Genomic DNA, 25793 nt, shown 5'->3' with positions numbered 1-25793 from the left:
AGGTGATCAAGAATAGCACAGGGCATGTGCAATTAGAGAACTTGTTGACTCAATATACTTCCTCTGTGGCTTTCTATTTGCCTTTCAGTAACCCCTCGGATTTGTTGTCTTTTAAAGTCATGACATTGTTCCAGGATAATTTTCTCAGTATCTCCAATGGATACAGGATACCATGCTATAAGGGGTGCTGCCTGAGGGTAGAGAGATCTCTATACATGGATTCCCAGTGAGGTGTGGGCTTGGCACAGCCTTGAATGGAAGATGCTTTAACCTGCTGGGAAGCCTAGAAAGTGAAGTGGTACTAACAGGGTTTGGAGGCTAGGTCTCAGCCAGATCCATTATCAGCAAAGGGTGGAAGAGGGAGAAAAGATGAGAAAGCAGGGTAGGGGAAGTGAATTAGAATCAGTCTTGGTTCTTAATGGTTCATGTAGCAATAATGTGTATATAATGAAGCGCTGCTAGAACTTTTGAGTAAGGTTGGTGGAGAGAGCAGAGAGGTTATAGGTTGTGGGATCAAGGTAAGGTATTCCTTGGCTGAACACAAAATAATTATGCAGAGGTGGGCCTTGGAGTGAGTATACACTTTTTCCAGTGGCAAAGCCATTCAGCTGTATGATAGGGAGCTCTGCCCTGAGGCACTGAGCTCTCTTGGTAGGCATCAGTTGGCCTTCCTGGATGGGCCTGGGGAGGAAACAGAGGCCCACAGCACTGTGTTTTTCAAACATTTTCTTCTCCAGACCATTTGTCTAGCATTTCTCACATTTCTCCCCTCCTGAGGTGTGGAGCCAAACTCACATGGGGTTGGATCTGGTCATCTTTTTCTCCTCTATCCCAAAGGAGTGATGCTCCTCAGGAACCACTTGGTGGTAACACCGTCACAGCCAGCTCTCTTGTCTTGAAGGCTGTGACCAGGCCATGACCCTTCTTTCCTGCACCATGTATTGTATTACTCACACCAGCAGAGCTTATGTTCATATCACTGGGTTGCAAACAACTCTATGAAACTCACTCCCTGGGAACACTGTATTCCCAGTGCTGGAAACCTCCCACCATGGAGGTGATGTCTGTTTAATGTGTAACTGCCCAAATCAAAGTAGAAGCCAAGGACCAGCGTCCAGTTGAAACCTCAGAGGGGAATCTAACAAAAAGCATTCAGCCTGGACACAGGGACTACTGGGAGATTTGTTCAAGACCTCTTGAATGATCAGGGATTTAGGTTTATACCTCAACCCCAGGCAAAAAATAGTATTAAAAGTGCCAGGACATCTCCTAGCAATTAGGGGGCTACAGATTTTAACACAGCACCTCTGTCCACTGTGTATTTATATAAGTGAATATGTAAAAGGCACCATGCTTAATGTATACTGCACTTGGGTTTTCAAGTTCTTTTTCTCATTCAACTCACTGAGGGCTTCCATCACCCACTCTTTCATTTAAATCCCCCTTGACCCCAAACAATCTTGTTGTTCAACCTCGATTTTCCCTCTGGCACAAACTAAGTGTGAATTCACTCTAAACACATGAATCAGTCCTCAAGCTGGTCCACTCTTGACCCTAAATCCCTATAATTAGGCCCCTCCCTTGGGTTGTCTCTGTTATCTTCTATTTTGGGTCCTAAGTATCTAGGATGAGGACCTCTATCTTATTTTAGTAGCCTGTGCTACTGTCATGATTTATGGTAGGCCAAGTTTGACAAACAAGATCAAGAACCTAGTGAGTAAAATAATGAAACCCTCACATAGGCTGTTTATGTAAAAGATGTGTCAAGTTGAAGGAAGATTGAATTTTTACAAAATTATTACACTGTAAATGTATGAGGAACTAATAATGGCTACAGTTTCATAAAGAAGTATTTCTTTGGATGATTCAGTGCTCCAGACAGATCTTTCCATTTTGTATACTGGGAAGTGGTGTGGTTTACCACCTCTGGATAAAGAGCCCTCGTGTGAACTGTCTACTGTTTTCTCTGGTGTAAACACTCTCAAAAAGGCCAAAAAAATGATGACAGTTTCACAAAGGGCAGAACAATGGGCTTTGGCTGGCTGGTAGAAGTAGCTTCCAGCAGACTGCAGATGCCAGGCCTCCTTTCAAAGCAACACACCCTGTGGGGTTTTTCTGCCCAGAGTAGGGCAACGTGGTTTCTAAATCCCCATACTTACAGCTGCCGGGTTTGTGAACTGGCACGGAATCCCATTCTGGTGGTGGAGAGTCTTTTTCACCCTCTGAGCTACTGGTGTTGCCTAGTTCTTGACTATTAGGGAGGAATTTTGCTAGGACAGGTGGCCTGTTATCCACTAACTTAGTTGTACCTGCACAAAAATCGGGAGAAAAAAAAATCATTAATGGAGGATAATTCCTTTCAGGTCTTGTCTCAATGAACCTCCTAATGAGGATGAGAACACCACTGCAGCTTCTTATAGCTACTAATTGATTACTGGTAACTTACAACTACTAGTTACTAATACAACGAATCATGGAAATATCTGTACAGTCAAATGAAAATACCTTTTGTTTTCTGGGAATTTCGTGATTTGGATCCACTTGTCAATGCAGTTGGAAGAGGAATCTTGGTAGGGAGATTTCTGCGCTGTTTACTTTCCAATGGGGGGGTATAAGGGAGCTCTAAAGAACTGGAAGACAATCACAGGTGGAAAATTCAGATGTATGCCTTCGTTTTGGAGTAGAGAGTAGAAGTCATTGATGATGCTACAATTTTCACTGTATATGTTTCTCTAATCTGGCCTCCTCAGGCACTATGTAGTCATGGTCCTAATTTAACACTGCTGCTTTCCAAATGTTTCTAAGACTGTTCAGGAGACACACAGCACTTGCAGATTTATCCTTTGCTACAATGAATGGAAGTCCATTATTTGATAATATAGAATGAGTTAGAGTACCCACAACCTCACATAATATGTAAAACCTTTAGCACAGACTTGCTGTTTTGGGGGATGCTAAATACAGTCATTTTGCTTGTTAAGGAGTCTCTCCCAGCATTTGGACTACTAGCAGGATTCCTGAATGTGGAGATTCTGAAAGGTCTCAGACTTAAAATGTCAAAGGGTCTGCACATGTTTCTCATAGAAACCATGAAATGAAGCAGGGCTAAGATCCTGGGTCACCTATGAAAATTCACTAGCCTACTGCAGAGCAGCAGGATTAAGTAAGGGATTTGCCTAAGTTCTAGGGTGAGTAGGGAGAAAAGGATTTTCTTCTTTATTCTTGAACTCAAGGTTAACCCTGAGCAAAAAATTTAAGTATTCTTTTTTATTTATTTAGAGTGCACATGATTCTAAAAGATTTAGAGGTTAGCCTAACATAATAAACATGTATGAAGAGAATTGGCTCTGACCTTTCTGTCCAAGGCAAAATGGGAGGCATGCTGGGGTATTTTAAGTTTCTGTAGCCTGCTGAAGAAAATGTTAACATTGCCTGGGAGAGGAACGCCTGGGTGGCTCAGTGGTTGAGCATCTGCCTTCAGCTCAGGGTGTGATCTCTGGGTCCTGGGATCAAGTCCCACATCAGGCTCTCTATAGGGAGCCTGCTTCTCCCGTCTCAATCTGTCTTTCATGAATAAATAAATAAAATCTTTAAAAAAAAATTCACTGGAAGAGAAGCAATCTCTAGGAGAAATGGGTAGATGACCTTATAGGAGGTAGCAGTGTGAGCAATGTAACTATCTGGAAGAATAAAGATATTCTTTACAAAATTGTTTCTGTAATGCCCACCAAGATCAAGTCATAGGCTTCGGAAGGCCCCTGATGGAAGCTAAGCTAACGTGGTCCATAGAAGGGCATTTTCCCGAGAAGGCTGAGACATAGCTGAGAGAACCCAGGGGCCTCTTATGAGAATTCTTCCAAAAATCATCAGTGATCTCTACCTTCTCCTGGTGATGGCCAGAAAGCTGTCAGTTCAAGGCTGAGCTGATAGCTTGCTTTTCATTAAAAATCTGACAAAGTTTACTGGCTGATGTAGATATTCTAAAGTGGGTGTGTCTCTGGCATTTTCTACCTTAGGGTACTTCCTATTCTGTCCCCAAGCCCCAGGTGTGTGAATCCAACACACCCCTCTGGCTTCCCCCAGCCTATCCTTCAGGTTCTTTCTTCATGCACGGCATTACCTTCCTACCTTGCTACTCCACTTCTCACTCCTAGAAGGCAGCCAGTGTTTGCTAGGTTCTGGGACAGGGACAGCCCACCATACTACACTAGATCTCAAAGGTCAGAATGTTTCAAACCTTCCAGACTATAGGATAGTATATAAATATTATTAATAATATAAAGAAATATATTTTAACATAGGCTATTTACAAATATTTATATGGTAGTAGGTTAAAGGTCATTTTCTTTTCTTTCTTTTGTTTCTATGTATTTTACAAATTTTCTATAATAAATAAATAGGTATTATATTTGGAATTAGTAAAAGAGCCAACCAAAAATCCAAAGGGCTCAGTTAACCCAAGTAAGTAGAATTTTTGGCAAGTTAACAAACCAGTGTGAAAAAATTTACTGTTTACGGGCAAGAATATTAATGCTACAGTTTTATAAATCTTCCATGTCCTTCCACTTCTGACAGTGTTATTTAAAAACTCCATCTTAAAAAAGAAACCCAAAAAACAAAGGCTCCCATGAAACAGAAACAGACACCTCTGGTGGTGGTGGCAGAGGTAGGTGTGTGGAAGTTATTTTTAAATTAAGTCATTTATAAGTACGGGGGTGGGGGTGGGGGCTATTTATACAAACATAACTCTATGCCACTGTAAAATTAGTTGGCTTTTAAGAAAAAAAGGTGCCAGATACCTATTTTTGCTGATTCATACTTGCCTAAATTAAGCTAGATGATCTTTATCAATAAACCTTCTTTAAAGGCTTTTGAATAAAATAGGTTAAGAGCCTACTTAATTGAAATGATTCTTTCTAAAAGGGAAAAAGTGTAAGGTAGTTTCAGATGCCAGGCTTTATTTTTGCTCATGTAATGTGCAGTCTATGCCCCCGTCTGGGGAAGGAGGGGGAGGCAGAGAGCTAAAGCCAAGGCTAGAGCTTTCCCAGTGCTCTCAGGTCAGGAGGCCAGTGTGTGAAATGTGGCGCCCATGGCTCTGAGTGGAATGCGCTGTTAGAGCAGAATAGTAGATAGTCCAATTATTCTATGAAAACTTTTCTCCCCCTTCATTTTAGATTATTACCTTTAAGCCATACAGCATGTAAAATGTTGACAAATAAAGAAAACAGAAGGATAGTTGCTATCCTAAACCAGGCCCAGTTCCACAGAGTCCTTTCTGTGCCTGAGATGGAACTCTCATTCCCTGGCATCTTGGACCTAAAATACAGTCTTCTGGAAGTCTACAGGCCGATTCCCTTCTATGGAGTCGAAGCTGGCCAAGATGGATTGGCTAGGTCTCTGCTATTGCAACACTTTGCTCCCCACTCCCAGGAAATGATTTTTTGAGGTAAACTTGTAGGAGTATGGTAGGAAGTGGCTACAGTGGCAGAGATGATGACACTGCTCTGGGTTTATCACCCTCCTATTTATAAGAACACTAATTCAAATTCCTCAACCTTTCAGGATATGGCCCTCTGGCTTAGAGTTAACATAATACTCCAGTAATTTATTTATTTTTTATTTTTTTATTTTTTTTACTCCAGTAATTTAAAGACAGTATTTAAAGACTAATTTTTGATAAAGCAAATGTGAACTAAGTCCACAGATTTTATTAATATTAGAATACAACATTTTGGCTAACTGACATGTAGAAGAAACATTTATTCCCAATCAGATAAAGCTTTAAAAAGAAGGTGATAATACATATATGACTTATTAATGGTATCTTTTTTTTTTTAAATCTGGATACTGGTTATTTTTTTTAATTTATTTTTTATTTATTTATGATAGTCACAGAGAGAGAGAGAGAGAGAGAGAGAGAGAGAGAGGCAGAGACACAGGCAGAGGGAGAAGCAGGCTCCATGCACCAGGAGCCCGACGTGGGATTTGATCCCGGGTCTCCAGGATCATGCCCTGAGCCAAAGGCAGGTGCTAAACCGCTGCGCCACACAGGGATCCCATGGTATCTCTTTTTAAGAGTGCATCTATACCTTTCAGATTGCAGAATCACAGAGTAAGATACTGACAGTACTTCTGAGGTGACAGGAGTTTTGGGCATCATTGATATTAGGACTGGCAGTGATTTCACCTGAGTGACAGAGCAAGACCCTTACTGTCATAACTCAGTGTACACAGGGAATGGCTCTATTTGGAGAGGCCACATTTCTGGTTATTAAAAAAAAAAAAACCAAACCCAGTCTTTGTTTAACTCCATATTTAAGTGATGAACTAATGAATTCTGACTCTTAATATTTTTATTACTTAATACTTCCTTGAGTTTGGAAAAATGTAAAACAAGATTGGTGAGTTTGAAGACATTAGATTAAGGAGATTAGAAGGGTAAGGGTGCATATGGATTTCTCCAGTTACAAAAGACAATTTAAAAAGATTAATTCAGAAACGTTAAACTGTCTTGCTAGTAATGATTTTTCTCTTAACTATGTAGCAGGAAGTCATGAGTTATCCTTGTAACCATCCCTTGACAGAGAGCCAGTAGAGAAATGGCTACTGTAGCCTTTTCTTTACCAGAGAACTTGAAATCTTTACAAAGTTAGTGGCATGCAAGTGAAATCTCTTATAAAATTTTCAAAATCAAATCTGCTAATAGTCAACTTGTTTTATAAAAAAAATCAGAATACAGTAGAAGTCAGAGGAAAAGGGATGAGGGTAAAATTAACATGTTGTATTTGTATGAAAAATACTATATCTCTGAGCTCAGGCATCAAGGCTAATACACATAGTGCAGAATGGGCAAAAGTCACCCGTGGAATGGTTTTGCTATGGTATTTCTGCTAATGGTCAATTTCATAAAAATTTGTAATATAACAGAAGTCAGAGTGGAAGAGGGATGAAGGTAAGAATTAACACGTACAAACTGTTTAAAAAAATTATGTCTGACAGCTCAGGCATCAAGGCTAATCAAGAAGATTTGGGAAAAATCAGCTATGGAATGTTTTGTTCTGATCATTTTTAGAAGCTTGGTTTTTAAATTTGTGGTGAGAATTACAGCATGATTGTCTATTCTTACAAGATCTCCATGAAAACTAGGGTGTTTCATAATTTGTATTTTTTAGCCTCATAATCTTAGAAATATCTGATCAATCACCTAAGTCTAAAAAAGGTCTAGAAGAATAATCCCTATCATTAGAGTATTATTCCTGTCCTGGGGTACCAGAATGTTGTTAGCACTAATTAGTGCCGCAGGTTGATTGTTCTCAAGAGAGATCCAAGTGTGTCAACCATTACTCCATTTGACATTGCTTCCAGCTGGGTCAGACTATTTTCAACAAACTGTGGGACTGGATCACTCAAATAACAATCTGCACATGAGTGAATTTTAGGTATAAATATTCTGTTAGTAATTAATGACTGCCATATGCTGTATTATTTCATAACTTCAGGGACGAGATTTCATTTTACTAGAGTTAACACCTAATTTCTTATTAGCTTCTGGTTCTATGGAAGAGACTGCCCATGCCTGAGTTAAGCTATCTAGGGAAAGAGTCTAGTTTCTTGGTATTTCTGGAAAGCTCACCTATTATTCCCAGAATTAGAGTATTTAATAGGCCTTCCAAAAATGTAAGGCCAAGTCTAATGATAACAATGCTCTCCTTTAGTAATTTATACCCAATTTCTTCAAATTCCTAGGTCAATGCTCACTTACCACACAAGGTGAATGTCAGCTTCTATGCTGATCAACTATGAAGGGCATGAACATTGTTAAAACTAAAATTAGCTTATTTGGGAGATCTAAGGTTTAATGAAAGTATGATGTAGCCTTAGTTAATGACCCAATAATTCAACCGTTTCATTTACTTGAAGAAACGTTCTGGAGCAAGCCTTCCCTGTGGGGTCCACCAGAATCCTGTTCCATGGTGACTAGAATGGAGTTATTTCCTACTTAATTCTTATCTGATAGGGGATATCTATCCCGAGCATTTTTTTTTAAATGAAAGAGAGATAGAAAAGAGGGGGAAGGGCAGAAGGAGAGACAGAATCTCCAGCAGACTTTCTGCTGGGCAAGGAGTCTGATTTTGGGACTCAATCCCAGGACCCTGAAATCATGATCTGAGCTAAAATCGAGAGTCAGCTTGACTGACTGAACCACCCAGGTGCCCCTGCCCTGAACATTTTTAAGGTAAGAATAAATTATTTCTAGAAATTCTAGAATCCGATTGCAGCTCTGGGTTAGTGAAAAGATCATAGCTCTTTTTGAGAAAAGTTATACTCCTACCTGTAGTTAAACTATCAAGGTCACCTTTGTACAGAACTGAAATGGCTCTCTGCCTGGGAACAAATTACTAACCTAAATTTTCATAACAAGTCATTAACTCTGCCTTTTACATGTCTGACATCAGAAGTATGTGGTCCCCTATCAACACTGGCATTAGAAAAAACCTGAGAGTAATACAGTGCAGTCGTGGCTTTTGTTGCAGAAACCCCATAATAACCAACCCACCCACAAAAACATGACCCAATTTCACCGTAATGTCTTATGTATACCTTATTTCTCCACATACATGAATTTTTCTTACCTGGGTTTCACATCTGTTGGGATTTCTTTCTTAACATTTAAGAGTTTTTTGCTTTTTTGCTTCACTTGAGACATTTCATTTTCATGTTTTTCAGGCATGGCTTGTTTTCCCTTTTGCTTTTCTGTATCCTGTAAAAGAGGTACACTTAATTGCTGAGAAGGATTAATAAAAATGAGTGACATAGTCCTACATGAAGGCAGAAACACAAAACCAAAGATGTAGCAGATAAATGTTTTATGTGTAAAAACAATAAACTCCTTTCTATCTTTATTGTGGTCTGTCAATTTTTTAGCCTTTGATTATTAAGTTTCGGTGAGCCTGAATTATAACAAATATTATTTTATTTATACTTGTAACTGCCTGGGGTGGGTGGTGGCAGTGGCAGCAGCATATTGATAGCCTTCATTTTTAAGCACTGGGGGGTAAAACCTTGCTCTTTTATAAGAAAAGTCAGCTTGGAAAACAATATAAAATCATACAGTCCTGAGAATGTTCCTAATCCTAAGTACAGGTAAAATTCAGAGCAAGAAAACAGTGTAGGCAATACTAAGTGTTCACACCTATTCATGAGGCATTCACAAATGACACTGTGATTATGTGTTATGGTGGGTTTAATGCTAACCATTCACCCTCAATGAGAGGGGCTTAGTTATTCATTCACTCACTCAACTTACTAGTTACCCCCTTGGTGCTAGGCAATGGGGGTCCAGGGCCCTTCCTCGAGGACTATGAAGTCTAGCAGGTGGGAGATGCATATGATGGTTGGAGATGAACTTGTACCCCGGTGTGGAACTAAATGTCCACTGGCTATGACCGGAGCAGAGGAGGGCCTGAGTCTTACCTGGCCTGAGTGTGGAGCCTACACTGAGAAGGCCACACCTGAGCTGCACCTTAAAGCCATGCTGTGTCACTGGTCTGCCCACTGCGGTTTCTGGGCCTTGACTGGGTAAGTACCAAAACCGCACCTACGCATGTTTATAGTAATTCCTTGCTGTTGTGGCATCCAAGCATGAGACCAGTGAGCCTGTCTCCCAAAAAGGGCAAAGATCCACTCAGGTATTACTGACCTCACTGGGGAACTGCATGTGGCATGGGTGTGTACTTCTCATGTGTGGTAGAACCACCTATATGACAGATTGGAAATAAACACCCTGGTTCTTCATCACACATAGCTGGAGCAGCACTGTGTGCAAGGATGTCCTGAGACTAAGCAGGGGGACAGACAGGGGAAGGACATGTTCAACAAGAGGGCACAGCTGTGGGTATGGGAGGAGTTACTGGCACAAGGTAAATGAGAAGCTACCCAGCTTCATTTATGGTCATTAAAGCAACCCGGGTTTTAATAAGTCATGTCAGGTCAATCTACTTAGCTGTCAGGAGTAAATAACCAGAAAAAGGGCTAAAACACCCTCTTGCCCACACACCTTTTAAGACTATTCTGAGTTATTCAAGAAGTATTTCTTGAACACTTGACTCAACAAGGACTTTGTATACCATGAACTCTTTGAGGACAAGTAGATGCCTTTTTGTCCTCAGCTGTCTCCCAAGCACAACGTCTGGCACTCCAGTGCTCAGTATCTATTTTCATTAAAAAAGATTTTGAGTATAGCTGACACAAATGTTGCTTAAGTTTCAAGGTACAACATAGTGATTCACATCTCTATACATTATGCTATGCTCACCCTGTGTTGCTCCTACTGCTCACCAATCAATGCTACTGTGATATCATTGCCTATATTCCCTATGCTGTGCCTTTCATCCCTGTGACTCTTTCATTCCACAATTGGAAGCCTGTATCTCCCACTCCCTCTCATCTATTTTTGCCCATCTCCCCATCTCTTTCCCTCTGGTCACCACCAGTTTGTTCTCTGTATTTGTGGGTATGATTCTGCTTTTTGTTCGTTTACTCATTTGTTTTGTGTTTTAGATTATACACATGTGAAAACAGGTGGTTGTCTTTCTCAGTTTGACTTTTTAAATCTAGCATAACCTACTCCATCTATGCTGTCATAAGCAGCAGGAGCTCATCCTTTTTAATGGCTGTATAATAATCCACATATGCCTTCCTTTTTGAATGAATAGGTAGAAGGTTGGAAAAGGTATCTATGGGAAAGTGACCTATTAAGTCTGTTATCTGTTAGGAAGAAAACACAACTGACAAACAGATCAGTCAAAAAGAAATAAAAACAGATAAACTATATGCAAGAGGAGGAGGAATAAAAACCAATCAGAAGGGAGGATGGTGGGCATGGAGGCCACACGGAGTTGGCACTGTGTCTCTAAGAAACAAATGGTGGGGAAGGAGATGGGAGGATCAGGAGGAAATGAATAGAGGAAAGAATTATGCCAGTATGTGCAGAGAATGGTGGCAGATGGGGGTCAGCTGGAGAGAAGCATTATGAGAAAAGCTGGAAGGGCAGGAAAGGAAGTGAGGAAACACTCTGAAGAAAGCCTGCCCTGAAAGTGCTTTCCAAATGCTTATTCGTATCATTGAACCCATTGGGATTCCACTCGAAGACGAGCAGATGGTATTCTGCTTCTCCGAAGGAATCTGTTAGAAAAAATATAGTACAGAACTCCAGGACTATGCACCGTACCAAGGGCAGACAGAGCACCCAACCAAATGTGAAGGATGCAAAGGAAAATGGAGTTGACAAGAAAAATAAGTCACATAAAAATTTCATTAAAAAATTAACATATGCAGATGACACTGTTAGATATCTTTAAGAAATGATTCCTTAGGTCACTAGATTAAAACTGAAAAAGAAATTTGGGCCTGTAATATTAAAGGCTATATTAAGATCATATTAAATTTGGAATATAGTTATCCAAAAATAAAAATGTCAAAATAGAATTATGCCCTCACTTTTCCGCATAGCACTCATAACTCACAGTCTCAGACCTGTTCCCAAAAGTAACTTTACCTTCCATTTACCTAATGCCACTAAATACCAGGCATTTTGCAGTATTATTTGACACTGGTGGCCACCCTGATTGCTGAGGACTTTGAGAAGGGAGGCAGTTTTTTTTTTAATAATAAATTTATTTTTTATTGGTGTTCAATTTGCCAACATACAGAATAACACCCAGTGCTCATCCCGTCAAGTGCCCCCCTCAGTGCCCGTCACCCATTCACCCCCACCCCCCGCCCTCCTCCCCTTCCACCACCCCTAGTTCGTTTCCCAGAGTTAGGAGTCTTTATGTTCGGGAGGCAGCTTTCTTGATAAGTGGTGATGTGCACTAAGCTGGGTCCCCAGTTCTGGGTGACCACTAGAGCCTTGGGTCTTTCCCTGGCCACCTTCTTCTCCAGGATAGTCACTGCCCTAACTGAGGAAGGAGTGAGCTGCTACTGAAGCCTGCCATACCAGCAGTGATAAAGACAGGAAAAGTCTAATATAATTAAAATGGTCTAGTTCCTTCTCATTCTCTTGTGATACTTAAAATTTGAAACCAATTTCATGAGCCAGAGAAGTTTCTATTCCAGACAGTCCCTAACTTTCAAGCAGTGTTTGCAATCTCTAACTATTTTACTTGATCAACATGCTTGCCAATGTTCTTGCCTGGGAGCAATCAAGATCTCCATCCTGGGGGTTGTGACTGCTTCCTGCAAGACAGTGACTGGGCATACCTGTGCACATGGAGAAGCAGTCCCCAGAACATGTGCCTATGTTAAGGATAAAAGGTTCATTCTGTATTAAAAAGCCTGATCTACATATGGTTTCACTCATATGTGGAATATAAGAAATAGTGAAAGGGACCATAGGGAAAGGAGGAAAACTGAACAGGGAAAAATGAGAGGAGAATACAAACCATGAGAGACTCCTAACTCTGGGAAACAAACAAAGGGTTGCAGGAGGGGAGAAAGATGGGAGGGAGACGGTGACTGGGCGACGGGTACTAAGGAGAGCATTTGATGAGATGAGCACTGGGTGTTATACTATATGTTGGCAAATTGAACTGAAATAAAATACTGAGCAACAACAAAAAAGCCCAGTCTATGAGACAGGGTCTTGGGCACTACAAGAGACACTCTCTTCTCTCATTTGTTGATACCTCCTTGAGGAGAGGCTCTGTGTCTGGGTTGGAGGTCTCTGTGGTGGTGGAGGAGCTGTCGTCATCAGCCAAGGAGTCTTTTAGATCATCTTCCTGTGGCTTTCCCTTTCCCTTCTTCTCCTTTTCCTCTTGCTTCTTAGGTGGTTTCACCTTGCGCTGAAGAGGTTTTCCTTTCCCTGGGGATGAGAATCAAAGTAAAGTAACTTCTTGATTTTTAAATAGCTCAGTGAATATGGCCCTTATAACTTTTCTCCAACAGACTGGATTCTTTCTCATTAACAAAGGTTTCTTTCTCTACCTTTTTTCTTTAATTAAAGCTTTCCAAATCATGTTTGACTTTTTGATTAGAATATTTGTAAAAATCAGTTTTATTGAGACATAATTTATGTACAATAAGATAAACGCACTTTGAGTGTACAGTTCAATGATTTTTGCCAAACTTAGTAGTTTTGACAAATCTACGTCTGTCTTAGAATACTTTTTATACCCCTGAGGATGATGTAGTAGCTTTGAAAAATCACTGAAGTGAAAACCAGAGATCCTTTCAAATCTGTTTGGAGATGGAAGCCTGAAAGGGACACAGGATGAGCAGCACATGTGCATCATCCGAGGGGTGCTAAGAGGTCCAGTGGCAGAGCCATGGTGGCAGAGTCCAAATCCTGGCTCTCCCTAACCAGATGTGTGGTCTTGGCCTCCCATCTGTAAGCTAGGAGACACAACACCTCATAGGGTTGAAATGAGGAATTGCATAAAGCCTTCAGAGCAGTGCCTACCACATGAACACACCAGAGAATATTCTATATGGACAGACTGAAACAGAGCTATAGAGAGCCTAGTATTTTAAAAAGATGTGGATGTTCCTAAGACAAATGAGAAACCAACCCACGACATATTTGAGTGCCCACTATTTCCCAGGCAGTGCTCCATGTCCTGGGAATACATCTGTAGCACCAACAACATAATCCTTGCCCTCACTGAGCTAGCTGCATTACAGTGGAAGAGAAATCCCCAGATTCTGTGGAATCACCTGGCAGGTAGGCAGGTTAAAGCCTGCAGATGCTACATAAGTCAAAGTCTAACCCATTCTATATATGTCATTTAAAAATCACATCCTTTTGATAATGATAGCTTAAACAAGTTATATAAATCCTAATGTTTCATGGCCACAGTTAATGTTGCCAGAAACACAAACTTTGGAGTCTAGAAGAGGTGCTGGCAAACTATGGCCCATAGACAAGATCTGACCTGTGGCCCGTTTTGTATGGCTTGTGAGGTGAGAATGGTTTTTTTCATTTTTAAGTGATCGAAAAAAAGAAACAATATATGACAGAGACAGTTGGTGGCGCACCAAGCTTCACATATTTACTGTCTGGCCCTTTGCAGAAAACCTCTGCTGGGCCTGATCTAGAAAAATAACAGGTAAAGCTCTTTTAGGAATGTCATTTTGTCATTTACTTTCACACCGATTCCAGGAGGTAATAAATTTGAAACCATAACTAGGACATTATGTCTCAAAAATTGAGAAGCCTTTGTCTTAGCGGAAGACTGGCCAGTTGGTTTAATTATAACAGCTCCTGATCCACTTCTGCCATGCCAAACGGGAAGGAGCCTGTCTGGCTCTGGCCCCGGCCCCATGAGACCCCGGATTTCTCAGACTGAGTTCAACAGTACTTAGAGTACTGCAAACTTTCCCAAGTGACTGACAGCAATCCAGCAATCCCCCATGCAAGGAATTTCTCACCTGCAATTATACAATTCTGTCATGCTTATGGTTCACTGGGTGAGGGGCATTATTTGTATAAATAATCTGTATCTACAATAACCCCAAACCTGCTTAATTAAATAGGAAAGTGCTAGAAGTGATTGTTTAAACTGGCTCAAATTTTGAAGATACGGATATACAAAGGAGAAAAACACTTAACAAACCAATAGTTGAAAATTTGGGTAAAAAAGCTTACTTCTGACAGATGCTTTTTATCTCCAAATCCCCATCTTTTATTAATTTCTTAATATCCTGCACTTGGAATTCTGTCCCTAGCATCTTAATGAATGGGATTTTGAAAAGGTTAACAATAATGCCTTAACTGTCCTATCAATGACCTCTAGTACTCCTCATTCTGCAAGTTCAATTGGACACTGGATTATCTCTCTTCCCACTCCTGCCAGACCACAGATTATTATCCTTTTCTGGTACTGTGATTCTTTTGGCAACTTTTTTGCTGGCTTCATCTTTGCTGATGTCCCTAAAGAGATCTGCCCTTGGAACTTCTCTTCCTCCTTTGTATTATCCCTGGGGGATCACTTTAATTAAACTGACATAAGCAATTCAAATCTATGCTCAAAACTGAGTTAAATATCCTAAAAACATCTTCTGGAATCTTAGTCTGTAACAATCATTCTTAATCTCCTGCACTTTAGCCTAAGGAGCTTTTAACAAATATTGCTTTGTTTGGGCTCCACCCTGAGATTCTAATTAAGCATTTCTGTGTGGGACGTGGTGTGGGTAATTTTTAAGAAGCTTCTCAACTGATTCTACTGTATAACTAGGCTGAGAATCAGTAGTCATAAATCAACACAATCACTACAGTGTCAATCCAATGGCTCAGGCTAGCAGCTACCTCATTGTCCTGGATGGTTTCTTCAGCTGCTTCGGTTTCCAATTTCAAATGTTGGTGGGAAGGGAGAGAGCATGCTTTCATCAAAGGACTAATAATAATTTGGACTGGATCAGCCTGATGACAGGCCTATGTGCCCTGAAAGACTGCACGTACAGGGGTGGCCTCTGCCTTCCTCTTGCCACTTCATACAGTGGGGTAAGAAGCTTATTTCTCAGCAAAGCTTGTTCCCAACGATCTCTTCTATTCCTCGGGGATTGGTTCCCAGTGGAAAGATTGGGCTTTGGGGAAAGGAGAGTCTAAAATGTTTTGCTAGGAGGGGACTGGGAAGTGGGAATCAGAAGTGAGAGGGAAACTGCCCTCTCTAAGATAAATTATTACCTCGATACACAGTGGAGGACACAGGTATCACCTGTCTTAAGGGAACCATGTCTTAACTGGTGCATAATATATATAAAAATTAACCCATCTAAATAAAGACTCTACAAACTGAAGGGAGATACAGCTGAGAAAAACAATGTTTCCAGCACTGGGCAAGGGATATACCCAATGTGAGTGACAGGGTCCTCAGGCTTCACACCACGGTCTGGATGAACGGTCCCTGATGCCACTCACCCTCTGTCTGCCTACTGCTACCATCACCAAGTGGACTCTTGATTGAGGATGCTACCTGACCTGCTGTGGGCAGCATTTACCCCCTCTGCCCTATTCCTCATATAGTTTAAGCACCTGAAGGGCAGCGATCAACCTTACTCATCTCTCCATCCTCAGCACCTTACGTGGTACCCAGCACATAGCAGGTGTGCAGCCAATGTCTGCCAAGCTGTACAAGTTGGTTTTGTGCCTTTCTAAACACTGAAATATGCCTACACTGTGACCTGCTCTGAGCTTCCACATGCCAAGTCTGGAAGCTTATCCCACCTCACTCTTTTATGAGTAACATATCAAGATTTGAATCCAAAGTTGGTCTTCATAGTAAACCGCATGATTCCATGTATAGAACATTCTCGAAATGACATATTATAGTATTATAGAAGTGGATATTAATGGTTGCCAGGGGTTAAGGAAGGGATAGGAGTGGGAGGGAAGTGGGTGTGGTGAGAAAGGACACATAAGGGATCATTACGGAGATATAAATGTTCTGTATCTTGACTAGATCAGCATCAGTACAGGCATACTGGAGATATTGCAGGTTTGGTTCCAGACCACCACAATAAAGGGAGTCAAATTAATTTTCTGGTTTCCTAGTACATATGAAAGTTATGTTTACAATATATTGTCATCTATTAAGTGTGCAATAGCATTGTATCTGAAGAAACCCCAAATGTATGTACTTAAAAAATACTGCTAAAATGTTAAGCATCATCTGAGCTTTCAGGGAGTTATAATCACTGAAACAGATCACCAAATAAGTTTAATAATGAAAAAGTTTGAAATATTGAGAGGATTGCCAAAATGTGACACAGAGACATGAAGTGAGCAAATGCTATTGGAAAAATGCCGCCAATATACTTGCTTAGTGTAGGATTGCCACAAGCTGTAAGAAACTGCAGTTATCTGGTGAATGGCAATAAAGTTAGGCACAGTAAGATGACGCATGCCTGTATCCTGGGGGTTTGATATTGTACTGTTGACTAAATTATGTCCAGTTGGTGGTTACTATGCTTACTCATAAAAATGGTCAGAATGAAACAGTTTCTTCATTGCTTTAAAGCCTAACCAAGTATTATTTTTTCTAATAATTGAGTGGATACAAAACTCTTCATTGGCAAAAGCCATTTGTCCCTGTCTGCAGGGTACTTTAGGGCTGACCTGTGTTTATACAAGAACACAGGCAGGCTGCTAAATATTTGTGACAGAGTACCATGTGCATCTTACAGATCTGACATCTTTACTCAACAGTGAAGTTCTGAGCCTCATCAAATAATCCAAATATGAGCTGACTATATTCTGTAGTCACCACGACTGTTGTGCACGTGGGTGAGGCTGACTGTACATCTAAGAGGCATGATATAGAGGAGGGGTTATGATTGATTTAATGTTATAACACCAACATAAAGCATCTATGTGAAGAACATTCCCATACTCTCTCCAATAAAGACACAATGCCCATTCTGTTAATCAGTGTCCTCAGATCCCTGGGTGGCTCGGTAGTTTGGCGCCTGCCTTTGGTCCGGCGTGCGATCCTGGAGTCCCGGGATGGAGTCCTGCGTCGGGCTCCCTCCATGGGGCCTGCTTCTCCCTCTGCCTGTGTCTCTGCCTCTCTCTCTCTCTCTCTATCATGAATGAGTAAATAAAATCTTAAAAAAAAAAAAATCAGTGTCCTCAGATTGAAACTGGAATTTAATGTAAGCAAAGTCTGTTTTTTTTTTTTCAGATGAATTCTCAGGCTTCCATTTCCTGCATGAGAACTATATAACAATGTTTTACTTTGGCCCTGCTGCCTGGAACTATGCTGCTCAATTTAACACTTAATGGTAACAACTAAGTTTTCTAGGTTTCTGAGGAGAGAGGACCATAATTAACAGCAAAAGATAAAAACATCAAAAACTCTTTTTTGTCTTTTATTCACTGCTTTACACATGCTTTAATAATTTAAGCCACCTCCAATTATTTTAAGTAGGCAAAGTATGAATTATAAATTTAAAGACTATATCGTACTCATTTACTTTTTGTCTTCCCTAAGTACTGAATACATGAATTTGTAATTAACTAGTTTGGGCAAGCTACTTTGGCTCTCCTACTTGAAGTCATTTCATTAACTTCTACCCAAAATAATTGCTTTAGGAAAGTTTCAATTACCAGCAAAGTGGTTTCTCTGAATATGTGCAGTCCCTGGCAGCAGTGAACCCCAGGCAGGCCATGTAGTATCAACTATAACACCTGACTAGAATGTCTAGAGAAGCACTAATTTTAGCAGGAATTTGTCTTCCTCCTCACGTTTTGGCTGCTGAAATGGTCTACATGAGGCCAATAAATAATACAGACCCAAAAAAAAAAAAAAATACAGACCCATACACAATTTACTTGGGTTAGTACTGGTCATGCAAAGTTACTTCCCTAAACAGTAACTTTATAGGAGTATGTTAAATTAAAACGTAAATAATGCATATGAAAAAAAACTCTTCAGGAGTTCTTTAAGCTAAAGCAAATACTGTTTTCAAAGTTTTACAGTAATATTATTTTGTCTAGGTTCTGTGCTTATATTGTGAAGATATTTGTTTAGCTAAATACAAATTAGAAAAGAAGTCCTTATTAAATGGAATAATTTTACTTCTAACCCAGGCAAGGAATTAATAATGAATCTGTAAGAACACCCATGCTCTTTTTGCTCCAGCTTTTCTTGTACCTTTATAAGGTTGTACATACCATTTGTGATAGTAAGCAGAACCAATAAGGTATCCAGGAATAGAAAAAAAAAAAAAAAAAAAAAGGCTACACTAACACAACTTCTAGTACACCGAATTCAATTATGTAGGGTTTTTATAAAATTACTGCACTGGATTAATTTTGGATTTGTTTATTCTAGAAACCAAGTATCACAGATAATCAAAGGCATGCTTAACTACAACTTAATGTTGGGAGAGGACAGTTTCTGTCCCGTCTAGGCATTTCTCTCCACTCCTTTTAAGGGCAATTCCTTGTCTGCCCAAAAACCACCAGCGGGACCGCACTGGTGCCCACCTCCCAAGGGCATTCCCTGGTTATATTCACTAGTGGGTTAACAGAGGTTATCCCAATCACCTGTGCACCTTGTTGAGTGCAGAGTCTGATTCAGCAGTCTGGGCTGGGGACCATGATTCTCCATTTCTACAGGCCCTGGGTGAGGTCATTATTGCTGGTCCCCGCACTACAATTTCGGGTAGCAAATACTGCCAACTGCTCCCCTTGTGCTGATACTAGCTTTACTCTGGGCTCCCTCAGGTCCACTTCTCCACTCGTATTGGGCAAATCAAGTTAGATTTATTCTAAGGACTGGTTACCTTTGCCTGTGGGACAATATATAGTAGTGGAAGAGGTAGTGGAAAGTTTCTCAACCAAGCCTCAGGCTTCACCAATACTTGGCAGATGCCCTGCTTTTGGAGGGAGGTGAGGTTAGGTAGATTTTATAATGTTAGCTCTGAATCTAGTTTGTCTGTTTCCTTGCAAATAGCCTGGAAGGCAGATCAGATCTATGCACCTAGACCCCTCTACATCTGTGACAACTGCATATATATTGTTCCTGCACACAGTCTGGCCTCACTACTGTACCCTGCATGTCTTCTAGTCTTCCCCTGAGGAGCCTGGCACCAGCCTCATGGACTTCCCCTGATTCTCAATCTCCTATCGTCTGGGCTCCGGGCCTTGCCTGGATCAGGTTAATCATCAGTACCTCTGAAATCCAAAAAGCTCTCTGAGTTTTTCTCCTTAACTCATTTAGAAACAAAACTCAAGGGATGCCTGGGTGGCTCAGATGGTTAAATGTCTATCTTTGACTCAGGCCATGGCCCGAGGGTCCTGGGATTAAGCCCTGTATCGGGCTCTCTGCTCAATGGGGAGCCTGCTTCTCCCTCTTGCTGCCACTCTGCCTACTTGTGCTTTCTGTCAAACAAATAAGTAAACTCATTAAAAAAAAAAAAGAAATAAAACTTGAGGCCTAAACTCTTGGTGGTACAACTTAAGGCAAACTGACGTTAGTCTTATGAATCATATGGTGCATGAACTTCCCAGAATTCTAATTCCCAAACACATGAAGCTTCCAGAGAGTTATGTAAGGGACCACAGACCTGTAGCTCTGGGGCCTCACTGTTGCTAACAGGCTTTACTTCTACTATACGTCCACATCCCATTTCCAAGGCTGCACGTAAGAACCTGTTACTGCCCAGAACTGCTTTTCCTCTGAAAGGCCTCACTTTCAGACCACAGTCTCCTGTCATTCCCTTGCTTCTACCATCCCTGTAGTTAGACGTGCTGGATCTCCTATCCCTTGACTGTCCATGTTCTCCTTGTTTGTGGGGCTCCTTCTGGCCTGACGTCCTTCTCTATCCTGCAAATTCCACACAATCTGGCAGATGCATCTCTCTCCTGCCAACAGCCCCCATGGCATTCTCAGCTCCGGTCTTTTTTTTTTTTTTTTTTTTTTGCCACCCCAGCCCTGCAGAACCCCGACAGAGCTGTAACACAACTCTCCAGCTTTCACTCCTCACCCCTGGGCTGCGGTGGAGGACAGAGAAAAAGGGCCAAAGTGTGACCTTGTCCCTCAGCTGGGGCTATGTTACCTGAGGGGCTGCTTTGCACATTTGGCTTTCATGTCCCATAGACTCCCAGTCCACAGAAATGTAAGCTTGTTGGAGTCAGAATACTCCAAACTGTCTGTTTTCTGTTTCTACCCTACTCCACCCTCAGTCCCAGCAACTGTGACTTCAGCTCAAACAGAAGCTCTTCTGACTCCCAGTACCGCCTCTTCATCTCTACCCATTCATCTGCATCCACAAAGCTGTGGAATGAGTGCTCTCCCCGGTCCCCGCTTTTTAAAAAATATTTTATTTATTTATTCCTCAGACACACAGAGAGAGTCAGACACAGGCAGGGGGAGAAGCAGGCTCCCCCCAAGGAGCCCAATGTGGGACTCAATCCCAGACTCTGGGATCACAGCCCTAGTGGAAGTCAGACGTTCAACCGCTGAGCCACTCAGGTGTCCCAAGTGTCCCTTCTTTTATAATCTACTGAACTGGGTCTCACCTCACCCTCCTCTTTGGGCACTTGCTTTTCTTCTTTTTGGAGGCAGCAGGGCAGTGTAGTTATAAGCTGAGAGCTTAGACTCAGGCCTGGGCATGGCCTCCCATATATACCTGTTGCAATCTTTCTTTCTGGACTAGATTCCTACCTGGAGACAGAGTCACAGAAGTGCCCATCATGATGGTGCACAAGGCATGCACAGTTGGGCCTAGACCGTTAGTAAGTGTTGACCAACGCCACTGCTCTCAGCTCTACTAGCTTTTTGTCCTTCATTCATAGATATTTCCAAACACTATGCTTCCCGTTTTTTCATGAAAAATACTACCACACAATATATTTACCCTCCCATCTTTTTTTTGGCTAAAAGTTAAAGAACATGGAAACTACAGATTAAAGAGTAAATGCCCCCTTACTTGCCCTCAATGCATACACTAAGTGGTTGCTATTAACACTCAACTCTCTATGTCACCGTAACCTGGTTTCTAGTCCTATCACTTCACAGAAACTACTCTGCTAAGGTCAAGCAATATCCTAGCTGCCAGGCTCTGTGCTGTTCTACCTTTGCTTCTTTTGGCATTGCTGGGATATGCCAACCACATCTTTTCCCGGCTTTCTGTCATACTGTCTGGTGGCCTCCTTACTGGTCCTGTCCTCAGGATTCTGTCTTTAGCCCCCTGCTTGTCCCATTTCTCGCCCATAAGACTATGTTCCAGGTAGACATCAGTGCTGAGGTGTTCCAAAGCTCCTTTCAACTCAGCAGGTGAGTTGAGCACCATTTCCTGCCCTAATAACAATCACAGCAGGAGCTACATCCCACAATGTTAGGTAGTAGCTATCTTCTCCAATTTAAAGATAACAAATGGGGGCTCAGAGAATAAATTTCATAGAGTCACACAATAAGGGGCAGAGCCATGATTTAATCTGGGCTTGCCTTGTGGCTGAGCCTGGCCTCAGTACTATGTGCTACTGTGCATCTCCCTACCCTAGATAAAGCTGTCTCTCATGCTACCAAAGCCAGAAATGAGCATGGCTGCAGATTCCACCATTTCTTCAGTTAATGCAGATACTGACAAGTGACTGCACTAGCTTCAGAGCTTCTTCAGGTTTTAACTCTTAATCCAGCAATGGCCTCTGTCCAGTCCCTTAAGATTCTGTATTGTTGGGGAAGAAACCACACAACTATAGAGTCTAATGACTGCCCATTAGAGGCGCTGCTCAGGTCAGGTGTGAACAGAGGGCATTTCTGGGTGCCAGCTTCTCTGGGGAGTAGTGACAGGAGGAATGACTATGGAAATGGCTGGCTGGCCTACAATCTAGGTAAGACCTAGGAGATCATATTTATTTGGAGAGAAGTCACTCTGAGTGGTCTCCAATAGTAGAAATTACATAAGCTCACTACAAAGTAGACTTTTGGTCTGAGATACTGTGGGGAGGCAGGGGGACCAAGGTGCTTCTGAAAACAGAAGGTTCACATTTGAAGTGAACATGATGATGGTTTGCAGAGGCTTGGGGTAAGCTTTAGAGAGGTTATAAAGGCTCTCCCCAGCTAAAAGCCTATGATTTTATGACACACCACTATTTTGCAACCTGAGGATGAATGCCCACCTTTTAAAGTTCACTTAAGAGGCTAGTTTTCCACATGTATCTTACACTTCAATAAAAACACTTGTTTTGTTTCCTTCCTTCTTTCTAAACAGCAGCAGTAGGAAGGATAACAAGTAGAATGGCCACTCATATAATGCCTGGAATCATTATGTCCTCATGGGCTCAAGAATCACTAATGATGTGGTGGTACCCATACCCCTTCATTCAATAGGTTTTAGTAGGTCGATTCTAGCACCACTGTGATAATTAAAAAAACATTTTTTAATTTTAAAATTTATGTTCTAGATGAATGACCCTGAAAATAAAAATGGACCTATCACATTGATGTTAGTGGATTATTTTAGACATAGGCAGTGAGGTATTCAGTTTGACTGCCAAATTCTTTCTGGTAAGGAATGATAATATATGTTTATTTTATTCATGCCCTCAATATGGGAAAAACACATTATATAACTTGATCTAATAAAAAGAATCTTAAGCGTTCCATTAATATTACTATAAAAATTACCCTAAAATAAGTAAGTTCTATTAATAATAAGTTAACAAAAACTATATTCTCTGGAAAAAGTTAAATAATATTCAAGACATTTTGCTCTTTTGTAAATTGAAATGCATGTAATTCTACGAGGACTCTATATAACTAGTTTTCGTATCACTGGGATTAGGAAATTCTCTAATAGAAAGTCCTGGATTCTGGGATATTGGTTTCTTTCTTTTTTTTTTTTTTTTTTTTACATTGGTTTCTTCTGGCCTCTCAGGATGGCCATGTTCTCTGTCCCCCGTGTAAACAAAAGGCAACCCCCCCCGCCCCCCCGCCCCATACACCAGTGAGGGAGATACTGAAACAGACCTGGAATAATAATGTGCTAGCAGGGCTGCCTGGGAGAGAGAGGAAGATGCAAAAAGTTCAGGCTGTAAAGGGATTACATTGAAATATAGCTACAGACCGATTCTTGGTTTTTATATTTTGATTTTGGAAGTTACCAAATAGCCTACCTCTGTGTATATGTGTATATGTGATGTCTAAGATGAATCCCACTAAACTCTACCCTTCTGGTGTTTATGCTCTGTGGAATTCTCTCTCCTGGAGTACAGGCCAGACCACATTTCTAATGAGCAGAACACTGAAAAAGTGATGTGATGTCACTTCCAAGATTAGGTCGTAAGCGACTGTGACTTCTGTCCTACTAGCTTCTTCTCTCTCTTGCCTTCTAAGCTTCCTTGCTCTGGTGAAGCCAATTGCTTTAAAGTGCCCTATGGAGAGGACCCATGAGGCTGGTGGCACAGCCAGCAGGGGAACTGAGATTCTCAGTCCAATAGTCCATGAAGAACTGAATCCTGCTATCAATCACCTGAGTGAGCTAGGAAGCAGATCCACCTTCAGTTGAACTAAAGATGGCTTCAGTCCCAGGAAATATCTTGACTACAGTTTTGTAAGCCAGAGAACCCAGCTAAGCTGCACCCTGATGCCTGACCCACAGCAACTCTGAGATAGTAAATGTGGGCATTTTAAGTGATGAAGTTTTGGGGTAATTTGCTACTGAGAAATAGGTAACTAATACAGTATACAGAACTCCAAAGCAGGGGTCAACAAACTTTTTCTGTAAAGAGCTAGATAGTAAATATTTTCAGGTTTGTGTCCCTTATGGTCTCTCGCAGCTACTCAACATTGTTGTAGCATGAAAGCAGCCATAGACAATATGGAAATGAATGAGCATGGCTATGCCCCAATAAAATTTTATTTATAAAAACAGGTGGTGACTTGGCCCCCTGGCTGTGGTCTGCCAACCCCTGCTCTCAGTACATGTTCTGTGGAAATAATATTTTTGAGTTAAAAGGGATGGTCTCCATTTTACCATTATATTAAAAAGGAGTCTAACAATGAAAAAAAAAAAAAAAAGGCTCAGCCTATCACAACACAATAATCACAGAAAGCTGAAAATGGAATCAGATGTCTAAACAAATTTCTAAATTTGGTAAATAATCTAAGAAATTCAAGTATCTCTTATGATAAATGTACCTCTCTGTTTGCATCAGATATGGAAAAGCTGAAGTGCAAACTAGAGGTAAATTTAAGCCTGAAAAACACCTACTAAATCAGCTGTTTATCACAACCACGATCACAATAGCTCCTTAATTATGCACCTGCTTTCCCCTCATACATCATGCTTTTCTGACAGTGAGAACGGATGATTACCTTTGCTTTTTGACAATGGTGATGGCGGCTGCTCTGTAAACACTTCTAGGGGTGGGGAATCATGGTGGTCGAAGTCTTTGTCCATGGCTTCTATGAGACTGGTGATGTCTGAGTCCTCTGAGCTGTGCCTTGTACTGCTGGCACGTTCTGGGTGGGAAGGGTGTGAGAGGGGGGCGGGTGATAGCCTTTCCAGCTGTGGTTCCTGGTGCTGAGGCACTGGTGGTGGTGGTGGAGGTGGGGAGTGCTGCTCCAGCGGGCTGTGGACATGGTGCTGACTGCTGTGCTGGCTCTGTTTGGCCCCTTTGGACTTTCTGCCTGCTGCATGACCTTGGGCCGCTGCATTTGAATCTAAGATGAGGGGGCTTGCTTTGCTAGCAGATTGTGCAGAAGTCCTACTAGAGGTACTTGAGCTGTTTTTGGCTCTGACGTTTTCCACGTCAGCTGAGTTTCTATTGCTATGAGTGCTGTGCGGGTGGACTGGTGGGCCACAGTGCTTATGACTCCCTGCACTGGGTCGGGATGACGAGCCGCCTGCTCCGCAGAACCCCCTACTGTGACCAGGGTCACAGCTGAGTGTGTTCAAGCTGAAAAAAGGACCAACTGCAGATCAGTGAATAGCAACTTATAAAATCTAAGATTAAAAAAATTTTATTTCATCAGTACAGCCACAAGAGAAATATAAACTACTCTAAGGAAAAAAAAAAAAACAAACCCAGCAAGAAACAGGAATACTTTCCACAATTGTATAGGGTCTATATCTGAAAATTTAGGAATCAAGTAAGTGATCTAGTGAAGAATATTTTAACCTTCACCAACATAATAAAAACATGGGGTTTGCTGTGAGTTCTTAGTAGAGAAGATAGCTATACACAAGAGATTACTAAGTAATTAGAATTAAGATTTCTTCCCCCTTGAGCAAAGATGAAAAGAAAAACTTATTTTTTCTTTTAATTACATCAGCCACATCTATGT

At 41.3% G+C, this 25793-nt stretch overlaps 1 protein-coding gene across 1 annotated transcript in view; it reads right to left on the bottom strand.

Annotated features, from left to right (window-relative positions):
* The window catches only part of TMEM131 (transmembrane protein 131), a 227510-nt gene that overhangs the window by 7350 nt on the left and 194367 nt on the right, over positions 1–25793 (bottom strand). The window contains exons 31-35 of the mRNA XM_072768088.1: positions 24822–25405; positions 12687–12862; positions 8634–8761; positions 2506–2630; positions 2160–2309 (exon numbers count right to left, since the gene is read on the bottom strand). Of these exons, the coding sequence (XP_072624189.1) occupies positions 2160–2309; positions 2506–2630; positions 8634–8761; positions 12687–12862; positions 24822–25405 (1163 nt within the window). The remainder of the gene's footprint in view (positions 1–2159; positions 2310–2505; positions 2631–8633; positions 8762–12686; positions 12863–24821; positions 25406–25793) is intronic.

The sequence above is a fragment of the Canis lupus genome, chromosome 11 (genome assembly GCF_048164855.1).
Source record: "Canis lupus baileyi chromosome 11, mCanLup2.hap1, whole genome shotgun sequence".
In the NCBI taxonomy this organism is placed as follows: Eukaryota; Metazoa; Chordata; class Mammalia; order Carnivora; family Canidae; genus Canis; species Canis lupus.
Note: the sequence above shows the minus strand (reverse complement) of the source record. Positions and strands in the feature narration are given on the sequence as shown.